Source organism: Sciurus carolinensis, chromosome 3 (genome assembly GCF_902686445.1).
Source record: "Sciurus carolinensis chromosome 3, mSciCar1.2, whole genome shotgun sequence".
Taxonomy (NCBI): Eukaryota; Metazoa; Chordata; class Mammalia; order Rodentia; family Sciuridae; genus Sciurus; species Sciurus carolinensis.
This window is the reverse complement of record NC_062215.1, coordinates 26880137-26905019: the sequence shown is the minus strand read 5'-3', so window position 1 is coordinate 26905019 and position 24883 is coordinate 26880137. Positions and strand designations below refer to the sequence as shown.

At 38.1% G+C, this 24883-nt stretch overlaps 1 protein-coding gene across 1 annotated transcript in view; it reads right to left on the bottom strand.

Moving 5' to 3' along the window:
• Positions 1–2752: 2752 nt before the first annotated feature.
• The window catches only part of Utp18 (UTP18 small subunit processome component), a 34945-nt gene continuing 12814 nt past the window's right edge, over positions 2753–24883 (bottom strand). The window contains exons 5-14 of the mRNA XM_047542707.1: positions 23860–23948; positions 21901–22026; positions 21627–21801; positions 18958–19058; positions 18611–18701; positions 17665–17788; positions 8470–8644; positions 4868–5007; positions 3685–3723; positions 2753–2901 (exon numbers count right to left, since the gene is read on the bottom strand). Of these exons, the coding sequence (XP_047398663.1) occupies positions 3699–3723; positions 4868–5007; positions 8470–8644; positions 17665–17788; positions 18611–18701; positions 18958–19058; positions 21627–21801; positions 21901–22026; positions 23860–23948 (1046 nt within the window). The 3' untranslated portion in view covers positions 2753–2901; positions 3685–3698. The remainder of the gene's footprint in view (positions 2902–3684; positions 3724–4867; positions 5008–8469; positions 8645–17664; positions 17789–18610; positions 18702–18957; positions 19059–21626; positions 21802–21900; positions 22027–23859; positions 23949–24883) is intronic.

Sequence of the window (24883 nt, the reverse complement as noted above, 5' to 3'; positions counted from 1 at the left end):
ATCCCAAAAAAACAAAGGCCAAATGTTTTCTCTGATAAGTGGATGCTGATACATAATGGTGGTGGGGGGTGGTAAGAATGGAGAACCTTTGGATTGCGCAGAGGGAAGTAAGGGGAGGGGCAAAGGAAGGGGTGGGAAAGATGGTGGAATGACAGACATCATTTCCCTACATACACGGATGATGGATGATTGCACAAATGATGTGACTACATCATGTACAACCAGAGAAATGAATCAAAATGCATTCTGCTGTCATGTATAATAAATAGAACAAATATTTTTTAAGATGGTACACTGAAAGTACCCCCCAACAGAAACACATTTACCTACGTGATCTGTAGTATATATACATTATGAAATAAGATCCTTTTTGCACAACATAAAAGTTCCAGTATTTCCTTTCCACCATCTCATGGGGTGGTCTTCATACTCTCAAGAGCATGCACTCCCCACTCTGAGGACCATTGGTCTGTATCTGTCAGTGACTTTAGGATAGGATGCCCAACTTCTTGAAACCTCCATTTACTTTCCTGTAAAATCAGAGTATTACTTTCCTTACACAGGAGCAATGAGAACTGCATGAGATTCTACATACAAACTGATGTCAGCCCAAGCACAGCACCAGAGGGTGGAGAAGGCTGTCCCCACCTCTTCTCCACACCTCCTGCCCCAGCCTCCATTTCTTCTAGTTTAGAATAATAGAATGGGGCTGGGTATGTGACTCAGTGGTAGAGTGCTTGTCTACTGTGTCTGAGGCCATGGGTATAATCCCAAGTACTGCAAAAAGGGAAATAATAAGAACAAATAGGATCTTTGTTTCTCATGTGAGGAAGTTGGAGATGCACTGAGTGGACTCCCAAGCAGCTAAGAATTCTTTGAAGTTGTGAGCAAGCACTGTATTTCATGGGCACTTATTTGCTTACCTCCATCCCATCCCCCAACTTCATTCAGAAATTCAAAAACCCAACAGCTGGTTGCTACATTCTGTGCTGCTTTGCAAGGGTCACATACCCTAACCAGAAGCACATGTGCATGTGTACATATCCTTAACACTAGCGCACTTCCCATCCAGTAAGGTAAATGATTGTTCGCTTGTAATTTTTTAAAACAGGAAATTTCTTTAAAAGATTAATAATTTCCCAGTTCACTGAATGTTCATGGAAGTGAAGAGGAGAGAGTGAATGGGAAAGATTTCAACTTGTCAACCATTCATTCCCAATATACCCAAATACATCCTGTGGGGCTTTACATAGCAAAATGTCACCTCCCAGGTCAAGATGATTCCCTCCCAAAACAGGGATCTGAGCCATTCATGCTATCATAGCAACTGCCCATGGAGAATTGTGTAATGGAGTTTCTGGCTATGGCTCTAATCTCCTTGTAGAATTAACTTGGTCATGGTTGTAAGAAGCAAGGAGAGCCCGCCTCAAATCCCTTTCATTGAGGGGAAAACAAATATGAAAAGACAAGACACTGGCTCTGTAGCATATCCACAGAACAAATGGCACATGTTTCTATTTGGGAGGTTAGAACTGAGAACTGTTTGCTTTTAGTAGAGGATAAAAATGATCTAGAGGCTTTAACAAAATGCAGTTAAAATTTAATCTCTGATTCCATCATTTGCTCTGGAAAGATAAACTGCTCTAAATCTTAAAAACCATTCTGGGACCTGAAAATCTTATGCAAAATAAACACATGTAAGGTTTGGTGGCCATTTCAGAAACAAGCACTGATTTAGCTGAAGCTAAAGACCAAGTGGCAGGAAAAGGCTACTAAAAGCCTTGTCTTCAGTTACTAGCCTTATAATCCAATGCTGCCCTCTAGCAGGTCAAGACAGGAATAGCCCCGACCGCTCGGCTGGTTTTAAGAATTCGATTTAGCATTATTTACTATGGACAGTGTTGCTGTTAAAGGGGAGAACAGAGGAAAATTCTCTACAATTAACAGCAGCAGTCCAGCCTAAGAGAAAACATTCATTTAGAAAGATGAGGCAACAAGCAAATGCAACCCACACTTAAGACTGCTCTAGGTCATCTCCAGCAGACCTGGAAAGGCCCCCAAGTCCCTGAAGACACCCTCCCTTCGTCTGAATAAACTTAGTGGGAACTGTGACTTCACCACCCCTCCTCCACACTGACTTCTCCCTTCCATGTTTGAGTAGGGAAGGGGTTGAAGGCTATAGACCTCTATTTGATACTTCTCAACACCCCTCCCAGTCCCTTTAATACTTCTTATATAAATGATATGGTGTCCATTTTTCCTAAGAAATGTAGGGACCGGCCTAACTCAAGGTTGTATTATGATTAAAGAACGATGGAATCATTTGTACGCTGGCATAATGAGCACTTCCAGGAGGGGAGCGGCTAGCAATGAGTAGGACAAGAGTACCAAGTGTCATATGCCCGTTCCCAAGTAACAACGAAAATGACTGAAGTAGGAAGCCCAGGAGTCTTTTCATTTCCATAATCAACTTTCCCAGAAGACCTGGACATTTAAAACTCTCTCCATGAGACCTCACCGCTCTCAAATAAAGCCAACTGACTGCCACAGCTCCTGAGAATGTCTGCAGCTGATACCCTGAAGCACAGAGAAACTTGTTGGAAAGGGAGAAATATCAGTCAGGGTCCACAGGGAAGTACAAGAATATCTGCCTATGTTATTTTTGTCTATAGACAGGGATTTTCAGTTTCTCATGTTTAGTCTAAAAGAAATGCATCCTGGTATAGGGGTGGGTAAGAACCACATAGACTTATTTTCAAAAAAATCTGACATGTTTATTAAGACACTGTTATTAACATAAGCATAGCTGACTCCACGAATCATTCTCATATATTATCACACATTCTGGAAAGTTTCTGAGAAGACATATTGGAACAGGCTTTCTCCATGGCTGAGCTGGATCTGAAGAAAGAACAGAAGAATTACACACCTGGTAGAGCTGCTTGTAAATAAACAACATGCGCTGGCACTGTTATTTTGAGAGGCAAGATAACAACTGCTTTCCTCTCCCTGCTAAAGTGTTGCTCAAAATTCTTCGATCTTTAAAAATCCTTTTCCCCTAATTAACCCTATCTGCACTCCCAGAGTATCTTCCTCAACATTCATAAATATCAGAGTACACCAAATGTGATGAACAGGCCAACTGCAAAGGTCGGCCTCCAAACTTCAACAGTGTCAGGTGGAAGGTCAAGCTGTGAGAAAGGAAGCACGCCCTGTTTAAAAACCAATATCCAGCTATTAACTAGTTCCACAAAACAGGGCAAGCCACTTAATACTCTCCCAAGAAGCATATACAAATAAGATGCTTTAAGTTCATACAAAATGTTGGTAAATACATATCTATAATTAGCAGATACCCCTCTCTCTCTCTCTTTTTCTCTTTACTAAGCCTATTTTCTTTTCTACAGTAATTATGTTCAGTAATTATGATTCTAAATGCAATATTGGAGATCTGACCTCAAAGGAACAGTCAGATTGTTATCAAGGAGGATAAGAAGTTCCCAAGGAAGGCTGCTTGACTCCAGTCAGACAGCACCTGATCAACTGCCACCCTAACTCCCCTAACTAAAGATACAGCAACTCACGGGCAGAGAAACAAAGCTTGGCTCATGTGGTACCTCTGCCAAGTGACAGCAATGGTGTAATTTTAAAACCTGCAGAATTTATCAAAAAGAATTTTCTTACTTCAAATAATCTCTTTAGAAGTCTGAATAATGGTGCAACCTGAAAAAGAGAAAAACAACTTTGTAATTACCCACATAATCACTCAGTTTGTGTAATGACATGGAGAAAGATGGGGGACACTGGTAATCATTCAAAAGGGAGTTAGGTTCAGACTCCCCAGTCCAACATTCTGGAGGATCCCACTGCCTCAAATTGTACATAAAATCATTAACCTGTTCCAAAACATGAGACTGAGTTCTACAAAATGCCTAATCCCCAAACTCAACAGATGTGCTGTCAATCCAACTCACTCACTAATATAGCTAGAAACAATCTGATTCTAGAAAGCAATGCTCAGTGAAAACGGCTTCCGGAGTGCACTTAGAGAAAGGAAAATTTCAGGTCTAAAAAAACCACAGAATTTCTAAGTGCTATATGAATCTGCATCTTTTTATAAAATATGTACTAAGAGAGAAGCAGTTCAAAACATCAGAAATGAGACCAGAGGAGATACCCTGGATAACTCCTCTTCCTTCCAAGGTAAATAGAACTTTACACTGTTGGCTACATTCTCTTTTCACGACCATCCCCTCAAAATCAACTTATATTCCTCCTTTTCTTTACCCTGAAGGCCTTCCCTAAAGCATTTAAACATAAACACAAGGTTCTATGTAGCCCCCAAGAGCAACACAGGAACAAGGAAAGGAGACTGTGATTTAAGTCACAGGATTCTTATTGAAAGTTCTTGACTTTACCCTGTCACCTTTTATCTTCTAACCATCATGCAATTAGACTTTCTAACTTCTTGTTTTATAGCCAAGAATGTGGGGTTCAGAAAAGAAACCAGGATACAACACATAACTTTTGGATATCTTTGTGATTAATGTCCTTCCTTATAGCTTATACTGCAAGTCAAAATCTGTTTTTTTAAAAAAAAATCACTTAAATCCAGTGGACTAAACAGTGAATTGTCCGAGTCCCCAGCACTCTGGGTTCCTGGAAATAACAAACGAAACCTACAAACGGTGAATTGTCAAAACAACAAAGGTTAATCTAAACATAGGGCACCAAGAAAGTGGCAAGATTATTATTAAAAGTAGCTAATTTTCCTCAATTTGACATTCTCAAACTACAACTTATAAGGGTAAAATAATAATTATAAAAACTACATACACACTTACTTTTAAACATAAATAATACCTACCTATACATCAGGGCCTTGCCTTTCTCATTCCCCAAGGCAAAGTATCCACTTCTGGGAGAAAAATCCATGGTATGAACATGAGAAATATTCGTTTTAGTGACTGGGAAGTTAGAAAATACTGTACAAGAAGGAAGGTGAACCTGCAGGAGGTAATAAAAGGCCTTATGTTACAAAAAACTGGGAACCAGTCTTTCTTTCTTTCTTTCTTTCTTTTTTTTTTTTTTTTTTGCGGTGCTGGGGATTTGAACCAGGACCTTGTGTTTCCGAGGCAAGCACTCTACCAACTGAGCTATATCGCCAGCCTGGGAACCAGTCTTTCCTAAATTTTAATATTCACTGTCATTTTGCTGGAACAAAAACTTCATTTTGATTGGTACATACATAAAAGTACTCTTCTCTTAAGGAACAAACTGGTCCAAAATTAAAATTTGACTTTTTTATGTCTATTAACTGGAAAGGAAGGGCGGAAGGAGAAGAAAGCATTCATGTGACATCTAGCCTGGTACCTGAAAATTCAGATGTTTGCTGAACAAATAAAGGAATGAATAAACTCAAGTGAAACATCAATGGTAATTAGTGGCCCATTAATGCTCTAGCTCACTGACCATAGTATAGAATATTAAAATCTGATCACAGGGAAGAAACATCTTAAATATTATCAAGGGCCTAACTGTATGTAACTGAAGCATAAGTAAAGTCAAACCACATCTTCCGATATCAAAATTTCCTTTTTACAACTACATGATAAACTCCTTGCCCTCTGCCATCTCCCCTCAAAGAGAGCTGAATCATGAAAACCCAAATCAGCAAGTGAAACTGATGGTGTAGAGGAAGACAAAAGCTTAGCCAAAGTCAGGCCTAGGCATGAGGAGGAGGCACTGAACCTTTTTTCCAAGTCTACTTCCAGGGAAAATGGGCCTCAGTCCCACAGATGAGACAAGTCCTCACCTAATTTGTAGACTCAATGTCTCCCATGAAGCTCCTCATGGAATTCTCTCCATGCACGAGTGCTCTTGCCTCAGACCAATGATCAATACTACCTGGCTAGAACTCTGCTACGCTCTGACCTCTTTATGGCTCCAGTATTAAAAGGTATAATTGAACTATTAATTAAGAAGGAGCCCCATAAAGACCCAACTCCATTAACTCAGAAATTTCCTTTTATCTTTAACACTACTTCTGTTATGACAGGTAAGGGTCCAGGGATCAAAATTCAACAAGGAAAAACTCATTTATTCTTAATTTATTGAACAGAAAATCCTACAACTTTCTACTACAACTAAGATTATAAATATGATAATGATTTGACTTCTGCATCTCCTACTGGTGCAATGGCTTAGATTTATATTCACTACTTTTATGCTGTGGTAACAAAACTGTTTGGATCATTATAAGCAATTGCATTTAATGATACCAACACTGTTTCACCAAGGCATTCTGAAGCTGCTATGCCTGGCTTCTTTCCATTAGATATTATGGTTGACTACCATTTAAAAAATGTGATTTGGCTGTTACTAATGAATTCCTTGTGAGATTCTGCCACAATAAAAAAACATAAAGGCTGTCATGATCACTGAAGCAAACTAGGCAGAACTAACTACCGTGCATCTTGCAGAATATATTATGTCAACAGGAGATAGATCTCATGGTTTTCTAAAACAATTTACTACCATTAAAATGATAAAAAGGTTAATATGTATGAGTACACCACCACTCCCATTAGAGGAGCCGGGACTGAGGAACAAGGATTTTAAAGCTGCCTTGAATTGGAACCTTCTCATTTATCAAATGATTCATTCAACAGAAAGGCGATAATATGCAAATACTGTATTTTTCAAACCCTTTCCCAGCAAAACCCTTTAAGAAAATCTTAAGCAGAATCCCAGTATACACCACAGACAACAGTGACACTGTTCTATATAATACAAGCAGGAGCTTAGCCTCCACCTTGCCCTTTCTGCCATATAAAGCCTGTGCACAGCAGTGCTAGAAAAAACAATCTAGAATCACAATTCTGGCTTTACAAACTGTTGGGTCTAGGTATATAAATCCTCTGAAGGAGGATTTGACTCAAATTTTTGAATTCTTCATAAATCTTTGTAAACTACATATTATTATACAAGTTTATACTAATGAAGTATACAGACCTTTTTGTTAAGCAAGTGAGATAAAAACAACAGTTTATAAGACACAATCTGGCAGTTTACACTAACGAATGCATGATGCAGCGATGCTCTTCAAAGTTCTATGCCATCTGTCATACCTGGCACCCAGAGCAAGTAATTGTTACCTTAAAAAATCGAGTCTGACTGAAGAATAGGAAACTTCATGGAGATGGGGGTGACATTTAAGCTGAGCTCTGAAGTTGGGTAGAAAAGCTTAAGGCAGGCCTGAGGCTAGTGTCCTCAGAAAGACCTGCTTGCAAGGGTGGCCCCGGGATGGTGTCTGGCAATGTGACTGGTAAACAGTTCCTTACGCTTTCCTAAATAAGGGTGGTCCACTGGGCCCAAATCATTTATACAAACAACATGATCCATGCTGAACACAAGCTTTACTTCAGAATTTTGATACACACTAGACAGGATGCCTATATGAACCCCCAATTAAAATCTTGGACACAGAGTCTCTTTCCCAGGTAGAAAACATCTGACATGTCATCACACCTCACTCCTGGAGGAATTAAATGTCCTGTGGGACTCTATTGGGAGAGGACGCCTAGAAGGTTGTGCCTTCTCCCTTTATTTATTTTGCTTTGTATCCTTTCACCACAGTAAATCTTAGCCATAAATATGACCACATGCCAAGTCCTGTGAGTTCTTCTAGTAAATCACCAAATATGGGGGTGGTCCCAACACAGGTATTCCCAAGTACTGTCTGGCTATTTGAATTCCATTATTTTTATACAACTCATTTTCAAGTTCAATTTATTTTCAAAATCTAAGAATATAAGTGGTATAGCACTTGACTAGGAGGTCCTGGGTTTGATCCCCAATACCAAAAAGAAAAAAAATAAATCTAAGCATTACCTCCACCCCATTAAAATAATAGATCTTTAAAAGTAAAAAATGGTCGGGCATGGTGACACATGCCTGTAATCCCAGCAACTTGGGAGGCTGAGACAGGAGGATCACAGGTTCAAGGTCAGTCTCAGCAACTTAGTGAGGCCCTTCGCAACTTAGTGAGATCCTGTCTCAAAATTTAAAAAAAGTAAAAGGGCTGGGGATGTGGTTCAGTGGTTCATGTTCCCTGAGTTCAATCCCCAGTGCCCAAAAAAAGAAAGGGGGGAAAAATGCAGAGGTATGAAGTGCTTACTTGCCTTAAATGTTATGTAATTTATATGCTGAAAGAAATCTCTGAAAATGAGGACCACTACTTAAATGGATAGTTCTGCTTTCCCAAAAGGACTGACATAAAACAAATGTGGTGGCTGCTGTGCATTATTTCAACAAGTGCACCCAAAAGTTATAATACTAGTAATTTCTAGACAATTTAGAGTTACTTTTTAAAATAATCCAACACTTGACCCAATGTGTTAGCATCATGTTTTGAACTTAAGATTTTAAAGTTACCAGTGCTAAAAACAAAGAGAAAAGGAATATTACCAATCTCACTGCTTCTTTCAATTTTTCTGAAGCTATTGCCAAGATTTCTGTGGTAGGATTGAAGGCCAGAGAAGTAATACCAGTAACCAAGTTCATTATGGCTTTCACTGGCTTTGGGTTTGTTTCTTGGAGGCAAGAATCTTGATTATATATGTTCACCACTCCACAATTAGAACTGCAAAAAGAAAAGAATAAAACAGATTTTAAAATGAGTAAAAAGGGATTTTATAATCTAACTGAGTATAGATTTCATCCCACAAACTGACATTTGCATGTTTCATGTTACACAGAACCCAGCAGCCGGAGAGGTCACGGCAAGGCAAAAGCTAGACCCATTCTTTCAGTTTTACTTCAGTTTTGCTGAGCTCTTAACAACTCTGGCAACTTTCAATGTAGGTCTAGCTAGAAAATCCAAGATAGCATAGAATCTCCATTATTCCTTCATGTGATAAATACTTACCAAATGTCAACTCTGCGCAGGCACTATTTGAGTGCTTAGAACGCAAAGGTGAACAAGACACCAAGACCACTATTCTCATAGTGCTTATAGCCTAACATACTAATGCGTGAAAGATAACTGATCTTCCCCTATAATTCCTTACTTTTATTATTCTATTACATTTATAAGAACTTCCAAAATAGTAGTAAAGAGCAGTAATACAAAAGCAGGATCTTAGTTTTGCTTTCTGGGAATATTTATAGTCAAGAGTTATGGAAGTGATCATTCACTCTAAATTTACTTAAATATTTATCAGCAATGAATTATCCAAAACTCTGAAAAGGTAAATCCTATTAACCTAAAGTTAGTACATTATTAACAGAATCATTCAAAGGCAAGAACTTTAGAGTAGACATTTTTTATCTTAATTATCAGACCTCCTAGGGCCATGGGCATCAAGAATAAAGTACTTATAACTCACAGATTCTTAATTTAATGGTCATAGTCCATTTCTGCTACTATAACAAAATATCTAACACTGGGCAACTTGTATACAATAGAAAATCGTTTCTCACAGTTTTGGAAGCTAGGAAGTTCAAAATCAAGGTGCTGACAGGCTTGGTGGCTACTCTGATGGTGCCTTATTGCTGCATTCTCCCAAGGGGACATGTGCCTTCACATGGCAGAAGGAATTGAACCCACTCCCCTAAGCCCTTTAATAAAAGTCCTAATGTGGGAGATACAGAAGGGCTTAGGTAGCAAGGGCAAGATGGCAAGCAAGGTCAGGGACAGGGCCAGAACAAAGGAGGGTAGAGAGGATCTTCTGATGAGGTCAACTTCCTGCTTGATGAAATTGCTCCTGGACACAAGAGGGGGACCCAATCAGACAGACACTTCCTTACCCGTGCTCCTAAGCAGGGGATCCAAAAGAAAAAATAAAACAGACATGTGGACAGAGGAGCACCAAGCAATGATAGTGAGGAGTGTGTGGACAGGGGAAGAGATAAGAAGAGGAGGAAATTCCAGAGACCATAAAAACAAGAGGCCAAAACTCTCCCACTAAACTCCCAGCTCTGGGGCCCCTTCTCTTCAGAGAAGTCTCTCTTTGTATTTCTGTCTCTTCAGTAAACCTACTTCTCGCTTACTATCTCTGTGTCCTATTCTTCAATTCTTTGCCGAATGGAGACAATGACCCAGCACCCCAGCTCCACCCTCATAACTTAATCGCCTCTTAAAAGGTTCTACTTCTTAATACTCTCACATTTAAGTTCCAACATGAATTTTTGGAGACACATTCAGACCATAGCACAAACTTAATAAGTTCAATATAAACTTAAGAGAAGAAAGAAATTAAACCTCAATCTCACAATAATAATACACATTCCACTAAGTATACTGATTCCTACCATTGAAACAGCCTTATTTATGTACTTACTACTATTGACTTCTGATAATTAGCCAGGAACAACAAAAAAGACAAATTTGGTTTACATAAAAGACTCTATAGCTTGTTATTTATAGACAACACAAAAATCACACAAATAGTATATTAGAATTAAGTACGTTAAAGTCTTCCAACTACTTATATATACATTTTGTCACTTGATACTAATTTTTTGTTCTTTTTGCCATTTTTTTGCAATACTGGGAACTGAACCCAGGGGTGGCTCTCACCTAGTTTCATCCCCACCCCTTCTTATTTTTTATTTTGAAACACTCTTGCTAAATTACCAGGATGGACTTGAATTTACAATCCCAAGTAGCTGGGATTAGAGGCATGGACCACCACTACTAACTCCTTGAACAGAACTATGTAGTCCATACTAACCACTAAATGAAAACAGTGTATAGCCTCATTTTACGAAACTGTCATGGACTATTTGTGTTCCCCGCAAAACTCATGTTGAAATCCTAACACTCCCCAATGTGATGGTATTAGGAGGTGGGGGTCTTTGGAAAATAATGAGATCATAAAAGTAAAGCCCTCATTGATGGGACGAGTGACCTCATCAAAGAGACTTCAGTGAGCTCCTTCACTCCTTTTCCATCATATGAAAGAACAGAAAGAAATCAGCCATCTGGGACCTTAAAGACGGTCTTCACCAGAACCCAACATGCTATCATCCTAACAGACTTCCAGCACTCAGGACTATAAGAAATAAATGTCTGTTGTTTATAATCCACTCCAGTTTATGATACTTGGTTACAGCAGCCTGAACCAACAAACACAAATTTCATCTTTTCCTTCTTTTCATGACTTGAATCAAAATATTTATTGTACTTGTTTTTATAGTAAATCTCTTTTCTTACTAAGAACAGATTTATGCCTAAATCCATTTTAATTAAGGACAAAAATTATAATCCACAGATCAAATCTTACCTTCTGAACTTCTTAAATAGTGCCTATTAATTCTTATTTGACTGTCCCTTAAAAGTTTGTGGAACAGGGGCTGGGGCTGCGCTCACCTAGCACGCATGAGGACCTGGGTTCAATCCTCAGCATCACATAAAAATAAAATAAAGGTATTGTGTCCACCTACAACTAAAAATATATATCAAAAAAAAAAAGAAAAAAAAGAAAAAAGGAATGACCGCTATTGTGCCAGTGGAGCTGCTAGAATATTAGTCTCTTTATAAGTAACTTTTTCCAGACTAGGAGGCCTAAAAATTAGAACATTTCTTGTTGTCCAAAGATTAAAATTATAAAAAAACAAGTTTGTGGAACAAAAATAGCACAAGTTAATTATTTTAATATATACAACTTATTTTTACAGTTGAATTTATGCAAAAAGAATAAAACTCATTCTAATATGCTTGTAAAAACTACAAAATATTTGCTGAATGATATCCGCATGTCCAGCAATGGGTAGTACCACAGGAATACAGAATATCACAAAAAATTTATTCTAGGAAAAATATAATTGCATTTAAAATTGCCAGAGATACAACAGAATATAATATGGCAGTAGAATCTAACTGAGATCTAGACCTCAAAGAGAAACATCACTATGAGATGAAGTTGTTCCAAATGAGCTTTGTGGAGCAGTGGGACTCAAGCTGGGGAAGGGAGAAGTGGGGTGAAAAGAAACAAAGAGAAGAGCAGGAAAGCAGGGAGAAACAGCCGTGCTGACTGGCTCACCCTTGAACTCCTAAGGGAAAGAAGAACATGACTGTTACTCTCCCCAACCACAGTTTTCTCCACTAGAAATGGGCTCTCTAACCAAAGGCAGTCAATCCATTAGCCAATCACAACCACAAGTGTCCTGGTACACAAACTTCCTCCCAAACAGAAAAGGCGGCCATTAGCCAGATCAAGATCTCTTATAAAGTATGGGGGAGAGGGAGGCAGCAAAAGGACAGTCAGTTTAGGTAATGAATGATCCTGTAAAACTGGAAAGATGGGGGCTAGTTCAAAAGAAAAGGAAATAAAATGCTAACACCTCCAGAGTCCTTCCCCATCCTCCAACCTGTTGCCAAGGTTACCTGCCTCCAGGGAACTGTTCCTCCCAACAAAGAGTTGTTAAAGAATGCCTGCTGGGCTGCCCCCTTCCTCCCTGTACCCCTGGAAGACTCCTTCCCCACCTTCTGGTCACAAAGGCAAGGTAAGAGAAGGGAACAAAAGAACAAAGGAAATCTAAAATCTATAAAAGGGGCAGAACACCCCACTTCCTCAGGCACCAATTTCCAACTTGGACCCCTTCCCTCTTCTGCCTCAGTGGAGGAGTATCTGTGTCATTCCCCTCCCCCGCAACCCGCCCTCTCTCTGTTCTAGCCCGTAAGTAAAATTTTCTGCTCTTGCCTCAGCATTTCTTGGGTGTTCAATCTTCAACACCAGGCCACGGACCTAGATTCTGATACCTGGGACTAGGAACCACTATGTAGTGATGGTGGTGGGAGTTAAAGTCAAAAAGACATACAGAAAGGGCACATGGAAGCCACAGATAAATTGTTTAAAAAAATAACAACCTGTAAAGTACGACAATGGTAATCAATCGGGCAATTTTGCTCTCTCAGGGAACTTGACAATGTCTGGAGACATTCTGATTGTCGCAATGAGGGGTGAATATACACCACTGACACCTAATGGGGAGAGACTAGGGATGCTGTTAAACATTCTACAGTGCTACAACAAAGAATCCAGCCCAAATTATCAGGGAAGCATCCTGGTAAGAATAATAGTATATAAGAGTAGGAAAGGAAAAATACTACAGTACCATACCAGTCGAATGTGGAACAGACTGTTGGTGAGGGTCTCAATCCCTTGGGACACCTGAACTCTACTTGTCTTTGCATGGTCCTGTCCACAGCTGTTTGTTTCTCCTTTGTGGCCATGTGAAGGTGGCCCAAGGGAGGTCACTCCTCAAATTAAGAGTTTAAGACAGGCTAACCACTTCACAGAAGAAGAAATATGATCGATCAACAAACATGAAAAAATGTTCAACATCACTAGCAATTAGAGAAATGCAAATTAAACCTGAGATTTCATCTTATTCCAGTCAGAACTGGCAGCTATCAAGAATATAAGAAGAAAGAAATTAAAGGGCTATAAATAGAAAAAGAAAAACTAAAACTATCGCTGTTTCCCCATGACATGATTCTATATTTAGAAGATCTAAAAACTTCCACAAGAAACATGCCAGAACTAATAAATGAATTCAGCAAAGTAGTAAGATATAAAATTAACACCCATAAATCAAATGTGTTCCTACATATCAGTAATGAATCCACTGAAAGACAATTAGGAAAACGATCCCATCCACAACAGTCTCAAAAATAATAAAATATTTGGGAATCAATCTAACAAAAATAAGTGAAAGCCCTCTACAATAAAAACTACAGAATACTAAAGAAAGAAATTGAAGATGACCTTAGAAGAAAGATCTCCCATGCTCTTGGATAAGCAGAATTAACATTGTCAAAATGGGCATAGTATCAAAAGTGTTATACAGATTTAATACAATTCCTATTAAATCCCAATGATGTTCTTCAGAGAAACAGAAAAAGCAATCATGATATTCATTTGGAAAATAAGAGACCCAGAATAGCCAAAGCAATCCTTAGCAAGAAAAATGAAGCAGGAGGCAGCACAATACTAGACCTTAAATTAAACTACAGAGCCATATTAACAAACGGCATGATATCGGCACCAAAGCAGATAGCCCAATGGTACAGAATAGAAGACACAGAGATAAACCCACATAAATACAGTTATCTTGTACTAGACAAAAAAGTGCCAAAAACATACATTGGAGAAAAGATAGGTGCTGGGAAAACTGGAAATCCATATGTAGCAAAATGAAATTAAACCCGTATCTCTCACCCAGCACAAAATCAAAGTGCTTAGGCACTAGAACAGAGACCCTGAGTCTTATACAAGAAAAAGCAGACCCGAATCTCCACCGTGCAGGCTTAGGAACTGACTTCCTCCCAAAGCTCAAGAAGTAAAACCAAGAATCAATAAATGGGATGGAATCAAACTAAAAAGTTGCTTCAAAGCAAAGATAACAATCAATAATGTGAAGAGAGAGCCTATAGATGGGTAAAAAAATCTTTACCACGCGCATCTCAGATGGAGCATTAATCTCCAGGATATATAAAGAACTTGAAAAACAACACCAAAAAAAAAATAACCCAATCAATACATGGGACACACTTCACAGAAGAAATAAAATCAATCGATAAATATATGAAAAAATGTTCAACATCTCTAGAAATTAGAGAAATCCAAATCAAAACTACACTGAGATTCCATCTCACTCCAGGCAGAATGGCAATCATCAAAAATACAAGCAACAATAAATAGTGAGGGTGTAGGGGAAAAAGGTACACTCATACATTGCTGGTGGGACTGCAAATTGGTGCAATCACTTTGGAAAGCAGTATGAAGATTCCTCAGAAAACCTGGAATGGAACCATTTGACTCACTTATCCCACTCCTTGGTCTATACCCAAAGGACTTAAAATAAGCATACTACAGAGATACAGCCACATCAACATTTATAGCAGCTCAACTCACAACAGCTAAGCCATGGAACCAACCTAGGTGCACTTCAACAGATGAATGGATAAAGAAAATGTGGTGCATATACACAAAGGAATATTACTCAGTCATAAGGAAGAATGATTATGGCATTTGCCAGTAAATGGATAGAACTGGAGACTATCATGCTAAAAGAAATAAGGCAATCCCCCAAAACCAAAGCCTGAATGCTCTCTCTGATATGCAGATGCTGACTCACAATAGGGGTGTTCACAGGGTTAGACAGGGCAGTGTGTGAGGAAGGGAGGGGGTATGGGAAAGAGAATAGAATGAATCAGACACAACTTTCCTATGTTCATATATGAATACACAACCATTTCAACTCCACATCATGTACAACCGCAAAATTAGGACATTATGACTCCTAATATATCATGTATATATGATATGGCAAAATACGTTCTCCTATCATGTATAACTAAACAAAAAAATTTTTAAAAAGACACAGGGCTGGAGACATAGCTCAGTGGCAAAGCGCTGCCTAGCATATACACAAGGCCCTGGGTTCAATTTCCAGCACTTTAAAAAAAACAAGAATTTAAACCATAACCAGAGCTACCCCATACCACTGATTTCCCTACAAGAACATCAACCAACAAGCTGGAAACATTCGAATTCTTGAGTAAACCCTATCAATTCCTCTCTCATCCTCAGTCTCTTCCAGTCACACCTCTCTCTACTGCCTCAAGGTTCTATCTACATCTTGAACTATACAAGTATGATTTCCCAAGTATGTTCCAACACCATGGTTCACTGAATAAAAACATATAGCAATCCTTAGATTAACCAAAGCCATTTAAAAAATGACAACATGAACTAAAGAGTTGCCTACTTACAATAGTCTTAGTTTCCTTATCAGAGCAAAACTCTAAACAGAAAACATCCACTTTATGTCAGGACATGAAATAAGAAGAGGTGACAAATACTAACAGATGGGTTTTGAGATCAAAGGAGTAAAATGCCAGCAGTGAAGGCCAGGATGGAAGATTTCCACCCCAGGACTACGAGAAAAGGAAGGCAGGCAGGCAGACACATGATCCAGCTTCTCCTGCCTCTGCCCTGGCTCCTCTAGTCAGCAACTTTCCCCATCTTTCTGATGACCTCAGAAACTTCTCTAACAAGGGTTAAAGTCCTTCTTTATAGGTTCAATAATAAATACCTAATAATGGTTTTTGGCCAAGATGATCAGAATACAATTATGCTGAAAGGCAATCAAATTTGTTTAAACTACTAGTATTAGATTCTTTCCTGTTCAGGCCCTTCAAAGGGAATTAATAAAAACTGAAACAAAAAGAAGATGGCAAGGACCAAAAAGAGATTAACTCTATTAACTTCACAAATTTAAAAGGAGATCATTTTTGTGCAGTTATCCTTGCCCATACAGAGACAAGAGCAGTTCTGCTTAAAATTACTTGTATTAGTTTTAAACACTAGTCTTCATTTTAAAACTTTGTTCCCAGATCTGCTAATCATGAATTGGTGCCATGGTGCAGACTACTCCAGCAAATGTTTGTCTTGAGTTGCGATTTATCCTGCTACAGGTTTGGCATAGGGTGACTAGGAGTAACAAAGAAAGGGAGAGGGCCCTAATCAGAGCACTTCAACACCAAGTAACTGACACTATCCTACCACCTGTGGCACATCCACATGATGCTGGGCCTGGTCTCCAAGTTCCACGGCCTAGTTCTACTTGTGTTTCCTCCCAGGCCTCAAGGTAGTTGACCAGTTTCAAAAGGGTGGTGGGGGCAATTTACAAGCTGTTTCCTCAATTTTAAACTTGAAGGAGTGAAGCGAACATACAGTATGCTGTTTCTAGACATTACCCACTTGACTTCCCAACACAGGGAGGGTTTAACTGAAATCTCTTGATGGCTCAACTGTGTTTAGTCTAAGAAAATCATTTTAAAAAGGCACTTCTCAAAGTTACAGAACCACAGGTGTTAATCAGTAGTTTGCTAAGTTAGTTTAGAACCACTGGGAAGTATCCAAGGCCTCCTTTTTCCACCCTGCATCTTTAGAATCGAATAAGAGAATTAAATTTAATTTAATTAAGCCATTAAAAGATAATAACCTAGGTAATAACCTTGTTTTTCTAGTAATGACACAATGATACGTGTTTTAGGTAATATTTTTTAAATTTCTATAATAATAACAAATGGAACTGCCAAAGAACATGTTGTTGGTTTATACTACACAGCTAAAGGGAAAAAAAAATGCTAAATCTTCAAGACTGAAATCCAAAGTTGACTTTTTCTACCTCATCAATGGCAAGAAGACAAACATAATAGGAAAATTTGATGTGCCCAAATGGGCATTTCAAATATAGAAAAATATACAATGATCTAAGGTAATGCAGCACTTTCTTTGCTAATAAGCTGATAAACTGTCATTAATGTAAGTATTAAAATTACATAAAGAGACTAGAATTGTACTCAGTGATAAAGCATTTGCCTAGCACATGCAAAGCACTGGGTTTGATCCTCAGCGCCCCATATAAGTAAAATTAAGGTATTGTGTTCATCTACACTAAAAAAAATCTTTAAAAATATATGCATGAAGAAAATATAAAGCAAAAGTTTGACCTGGTGTAACTGACTTCCTACTACTGAACAGCTTGTAAACAGAACTACGAACACACCATCGAGTACGTTCAATCCCTAAGCATTTTCTCATTAGCACAATGTGACTCAGGTTTCACAAAATTCTCTTTACTTACCCACAAGCCACATATTGTCCATTCCTCGATATGGCAATGCTTAATCCACGTAAACTGCCTTCATCAACAAATCTGTTAAGGCACTTCCTAGAGTTCACATCCCAAATATAAACTTCCCCATCCTCTGAATGAAAGAGCCAAAGAAGGGTTTAATTAACTTTGAGAAAAATTGAAAAGCAATTGAACTGACCATTCTTAGACTCTCTTTTAACAGTGTAAGGAACTACAAATAAAAACCCATGATAACCTTCTGCCACTAGGAACCCAGAGTAAAAATATTTCTTGTACAGTCACATACATAAAGAAAACATTATTCATTTAAAAATGTTATCTTTGGGTTTAAAGTGGACAATGATAAACTCTAAGTTTCAGCTGAGCTTTCAGAAAAAGTTTATGTATTCTACTCAGATAAATTACTGGAGCAAAACTAAGAGGAAAAAACATCAATCAACAGACATTAGAGTACCTAATACATAAAGCTAGGTGAAATAGATACCAAATTTTTGATGACAGTAATGGAGGAGAAAATAAAGAATGAAGTGACCCAGATCACAAAGAATTGATAACTTAATTAAGATGATAGCAGTTTATGTTACCATTTAAATAGTAAGGAATGATAAAGTTCAAAGTTCACCCTTCTGTAGGTATTCTTATTCTCCCAAAGAAAATTCAGTGAATTTTACTGTTTTAACTATTTAACAAGTTTTACCAGGCTGGAGTAAGGGTTCAGATTAAGCAGAAATAAATGCATTAGCCCTGCAGGCTAAATGGCTAATCCTTCACTTATTACTAGGTTAGTACATGAGAAGGCAAATGGCAACAAAAATGAATTCTAAAGCTAAACATGATTTCCTTACTAAAAAGAAAATTGAAAAGGAACATATTTTGGTAAAATTTGAAACATAAACACATCCAAAGGTTCTCCTGTTTTGTCAATATAACTCACCAGAAGAGGCATATATTTTCTTACTATCTGAAGAGAATGTGGATGCTGTAACTCTTCCATTAACCTTCATGCTACCAATCAGTTCTTTGGTCTAAAAAAATAAATACTGGTAATCAATTGTTAGAAGGTGTGTGGAAGAACCACACTGAAGAGAATAAAAGCAATCTAGTCCTTTATTTTCTAGATCCTACTTGTTTTTCCTGTATTCAAAATCCTACTTGTTTTGCCCATAATTTCTCCCAAAGTTCCTCTACTTCAGATGCAGATTTAAGAACACACTGAGTTAAGGTTCAAACTTCCTACACTCACGTCTAATCCAAGAAAAACAAGCAACAACAATGGTTCACCTTCATTGAGAGCAAATGAGAATAACCAGCAACACCATTTATGAGCAGGAAGGATCCATCTGGGGAGACTTCAAATCTTCTCACTATTTTCTCTTTCAAACCTAAGCAAGGAAGATAAAGCAATTAAACGAGATTTAATATGGTTTTCAATAAAGATGTATCCTGACAAACAAGTTCTTTCCTTTTAAATTTCTACATTCTGCAAATTAAGCTAACTCCAGGCTCAGATTCAGAATAAATCTAACCTCCTGGATCACCAGGAAGGACCCAAGCAGGTGGTCACTACAAAGTACTTGGCAAACTTCTCAGATTCGTCTTGTTTAGCATTCATCATTTCAATTGCAGGCCAGAAATTCAGCTCTCCAAAGAGTAAACATATCGACTTTCAAAATGATAGTAGTAATCTCTTTAATTAAACAGATAAAATACTATTTTGTCACAAAGTTCAACACCTAAACGGAGATATACTGCCATTAGAAGCAGACAAAAAACGTAACATATAAACTATTCTTCTGACCACCTACTTAGCACCCCATGATGAACAGGAGTACAATCTTTAACTTCGTGTGTCCAAAAATTCAATGTGTCAGTGTATTCAAGAATTGGTTAGTTTCTCAAGTCGGGACTCATTATAACCAAGTCACATGTACTAAGTATATAATCCAGAAGTCAGTTTATTCATTTACAAAGGGACATGTCCCTTTTTCCATGCCAGAAACATTCAGTGACTATATCAGAATGCTTAGTCAAGTTACTCACTAAAAAGTTGCCTAATGAAAATACATAAGAATGAATACAACTGGTTATCTCCAGGGAACAAAAGATACAGCCAGGGAGAAGGAGCAGAAGAGACTTTTCACTGTCTACCCATTTGTATATATTAGACCTTTGCACTATATGATAACTGCCCAGCCCCCCAAAAATTTTAATTTAAGTTGCTACATTAAAATATTGATTTGAGAAAAGGGATTTAGAAAAATATGGTGAAGCACTGTACCCCAACAGGAAAATGCTGATTAAGTTTCCTACAGGTCATTTCTAGCCCCAGGTTATGAACCCTGACAGGTTAATGGAATACACCATTTGCATCAACCCTATATTCTTCATTTTTCAAACTAGTTTTTATGACAACCAGGAGTTTGCATACATATAAGTCGGCTTTCACATCCTAATTAGTTGGCAATCTCCCAATTAATGTCTAATTAATTTCTTGAGTTCACAGTTTTACACAGCTGGGTATTTAGCTCAGTAGTACAGCGCTTGCCTAGCATGCATGAGGCCATGGGTTTGACCAAGCACCACAAAAAAAATAAGTGTTATAATGATGAAAAGACTGAGAATAGGGCTCAACAACATATCAACACAAAGAGAAATACATTTATCATTACTACAAAGCTATGTTTCCTGAAGAAAGATGAGGAGGAAAATATCAGGAAGAAAAGACGATTGCCACGTCCCAAAAGCAGTTATTGTCTGCACATATTCTTCCACACACCTACCAGATCCAGAGTAAGATCACTAACCAAATCTTAGCTAAACCCCAGTGTACTCTGCTACAGAATGCAAGACAAGGATGGTGCAAAGTCCATTCTTTTGATTAGTGAAATAATATGTAAAACTAATAACTACCACACATTGTTTTCTATTTCAATATGAGGAGTTTTTAAGGGTTTCCAACAAAGTGCAGTCCATGGACCAGCAGCACCTAAGAGCTACTGGAAATGCAGAATCAGATCCACCTCAGCCCTACAGAATCACAGTTGCAATTTAACAGGACTGCAAGGTGATTCACATGCACACTGACTGCTGAGAAGACCTGGCTTAAAGCATGGTTAGATAAACCAGGAACCTACTTGGAAAGGATCATTAAAGGAGTGAGAGAACGGGAAAAATAAGACTGGCAAAAGTGAAAATAAACATCATCAATGTTTCTGGAGTTGGCCTTAATTCATTTTCATCCTCTAGCAGGAACACACCTACAGAGAGCTATCTTTGTCCTTTCACAGCGACATACATGCTTTTTAACATTGAGACTGCAAGTGAGTTGTGGCCTATGCCAACACTATCACCCAAGATTTATTATGCTAACGCAGTCAACTTCGTTACAATGGCTTTGGTTCCCAAAAGAATCATTAAGAGTCACTATATTTTGTGGCAATATAGGTAATAGAATACAGGAAAAGAATGGATAAGGTAGAAGGTAGATAAATCTTCACCTGATGTTTATTTTTATGTAGTTCCTTCTGAAGACTGATCTAATTCCAAAATAGTTTTTTTTCTCTCATCAAAATTTATAATATGCATCAGAATTAGAGAATATACAAATTTCCTATCAGAGAAGTAAAATAACATGTCCAAGGAAGTGGACCCCAGGTCTTCTTGCTCCCTGTTTCAAGCTCTTTTTGCTACCTCAGTTGCTAACATTATAGCCACAACTGCTTTTCTTGTCTAGGGAAATAAGTCCATGTGCAAATTAAGATCTTTTCATAAGTTCTCAATAGATATGTCAGTTTACTGGTTTCATTCAAACATATTAGCACAATGACATTTTTAAAATACTAAAGAAACTCTTACTTCTAAACCTTTGGGGTGAAAAGTGGTTGTGAATACTGTTGAATAAACTCAGCTTGGGTACGGAAGAACAGCAGTGAGTTCAATAGAAATCTTACCTCTCACTTGATGCACAGGAATTAACTTTCCAGCTATCATATCATAGACATAAAGAACCTTGCTGCGAATACTTGTGGCTAAAACTTCTTCTCCATTAGCACTAAAACAAGCCTTAAAGATTGGAAACTTGTCCAAATAGATGCTTTGGATTTTAGGATTTGTTCTGCCATCAACCTAGAAGGAAGTAGAAAATGTTTCTTGGGTTATTTCTATAGACTCTGTATGTTGGTAGTAAATACTTTGCATGACAAGTCTTCATTCTAAAATGCATACCTGAAACAGTGACACGGCATTATCCAACCCCGCGACCATCACAACCTGCGCACGAGGATGGAACTGTACTGATGAGATCCGAGCAGTGGTAGGCCGTTCGGCATTAGCATGCTGGCAGTTCTTCATCTATAGAAAAATAGAACTGGAATTTTATCAATTCAAATCAGTTAACACTATTTAGATCATGAAGAAACACATACATAAATAGTTCATAAATCAGAAGAACTAGAATGGTAACCAACAGACCACAGCTCTGGCACCAACTAGCAAGTCACTTCACACAAATCGGGTCTTTACCATCTTTCAAATTAAGGGATTAAATCATCAAATGTCTAGAAGTCAAAACTTTAAAGCATTAGTATACTACCATTTCCCCCAAAATATATTCGAGTTAGGAGACTCACTTCTGGAGAAATTTTACTTAAAACTACTGCTTTGGCATCTCCGCATCAAAGGCACAAGTGTAAGAGGCACTACGTAGTTGTCCCCACAGCTCCATGGTTGGCACTCTCCTCTCAGGGAACATGTTTGCTAGTTTAAAGTGATGGTGATCTCATGCTTCTTTTCAGTTACTTCTTCTGGTTTTACAGGTTTTTTCCTGCATTAAAAATTCAATTAGAGGGGCTGGGGATATAGCTCAGTTGGTAGAGTGCTTGCCTCGCAAGCACAAGGCCCTGGGTTCAATCCCCAGCACCGCAAAAAAAAAAAAAAAAAAAAAAAAAAAAATTCAATTAGAAACAATGCACGATTGTGATCCCAGCAACTTGGGAGGTCAACATAGGCAGACTGCACTGCAACTGAAGGTTGGTCTGGGCAACTTAGTGAGACCCTGTATCGAAATTAAAAAATTAACATAAAAATGGCTGGGGATGTAGCTCAGAGGTAGAGCACCTCTGTGTTCTCAAAATGACAAAATAAAGTGCTGGGGATATAGCTCAGTGGTGGAGCACCCCTGTGTTCAATTCCCAGTACCACCAAAAAACAAAAACAAAAACAAAAAAAAACCAAGCAGCATATGTATGTTTTGCAAACCCTGAATTAACATATCTATGAGCTGAATAAACTGACCTCATAAGGTAGGAGGGAGGAGAATCATTCTGTCTCCTACTAATTTACCACAATAATTCCCCTGCCCCATCTAAATACACATGCTATTTTGTAGTAGGGAAATATTTATGTCATAAAAAGGTCTACTAATTAGACACATATTTAACTGAATCACTGTGCTGGATAGGCTCCTGGTTACCACAATGAACCAGCTAGATACAATGATGAGTTAGAAAATAAACAGTGTAGGCCACTTTAAAGTCACTTTTAAGGTTCCATTTGAACAGAAAACTAAGAATGAGCTAGCCACTAGCAGTGCTTGACGGACAGACAGAAAGAAGAGCAAGAGCAAAGTTTAGAGGCAGAAAAAGACCCAGCATGTGTAAGAAACAGAAAAGGCCTGCATGGCTCAAGAAGGGAAGAAGGGAAAAGAGGTCTGAGACGAACAGATGATGTGGACTCAAGTCAGATCACAAAGGGTAGTGTAGGCTACGACAGGAATTCAGAAGGTTTCAAAAGCAATGAAAAAAATGACATGACCCGATATTTTATTTTTAAAAGCTCCCTCTGGCTACTATATGAATAATGGTTTAAAAAGAGGTCAAGCGGAAGTTGCAAGATCAGTCAACTACAAAGCCACTGCTGTAGGGAGGGATGACAGAAGTATGGAAGCTGCTGCCAATGGAAATGAGAAATACAAAAGGAAAAGTCAAATAGGGATGCTAGAATTACCTGAGACATACTTTAGTATCTCTTGATTATTCCACAAAAGGAAAGAAAAAACTAACATACTTACTAAGGTAAATATGACATTTAATCCCACATGTAACGGGAATCCATTCATCTGTAACTGGGAGGCAAATTGAATTTCAGAGACAAGTAACTGGATAGGTCCCAACTTCATACTCTCACCTTCAAGATTCCTCTTGGAAGAGAAGCTGATGTGGATATGAAATTCCCAGTCCTGTGCAGCAAATCATCTTCATCCTCTTCACTTTCATCTAAGTTGAACAAATCCACAAAGCTGATCTTGAGATTCAATGAGAAAGCCCATCGCCTACCCCAAACTTTCATATTTCCAATTTCAGCTCCCCCTCAGCCTCCCAACCTCAATTACTTTTTTAAAGTTCCAACTGATAAAAGCAAAACACATCTTTAAAAAAAGGGAAAAGATGACACAGCACTTAATATAGTTAAAATCAAAGCTTGAATGGAATGAAAGACTAACACACACAGAAAGACGTTAACTAAAGATGAAGTGAAATAGTTTAAACAAAGCCAGCATTTAATTTTAAAAAAGCAACTTATAATTATGGCAAAAATTACCAATAAGGTTGACAAGCAGACCTAGCTTAACGACACACATGAAAAAAGAACTACAAAGAAATTGGTTTGACTGAAAGATGAATGTCACAAACTCTATCTCAGAACTTCAAAGAGTTAATAGGCCTGCTTTTCCCCTAGACATGACTAAAGATTCTAGTAGGGAACAGAGAGAAGCTGAGCAGACTTTTTAAACACTTGTCGGGTATAGAAAGCAAACAGCACTACAAAGTCCTCAAGTTTCAAGAGGATCTGGTAAGCAACCAAACTTTGGATTAGGGTCACACATGGTTACATGTGGGATAGAGGCTGAAATAAGAAAAATAAGAAAATCTTCCAGGATTGTCCCACCTTTCGACACAGTTATCCCACTCCTTGGTTTATACCCAAAGAACTTAAAATCAGCATACTACAGTAAAGTAACCACATCAGTGTTTATAGCTGCTCACAATAGCTTGATGCCCTTCAGTTGATAAATGGATAAGGAAACTGTGATACATATACACAATGGAATACTACTCAGCCATAAAGAAGAATAAAATTATGGCATTTGTTGGTAAATGGATGGAGCTGGAGAATATCATGAGAAGCGAAATAAGCTAGCCCCAAAAAA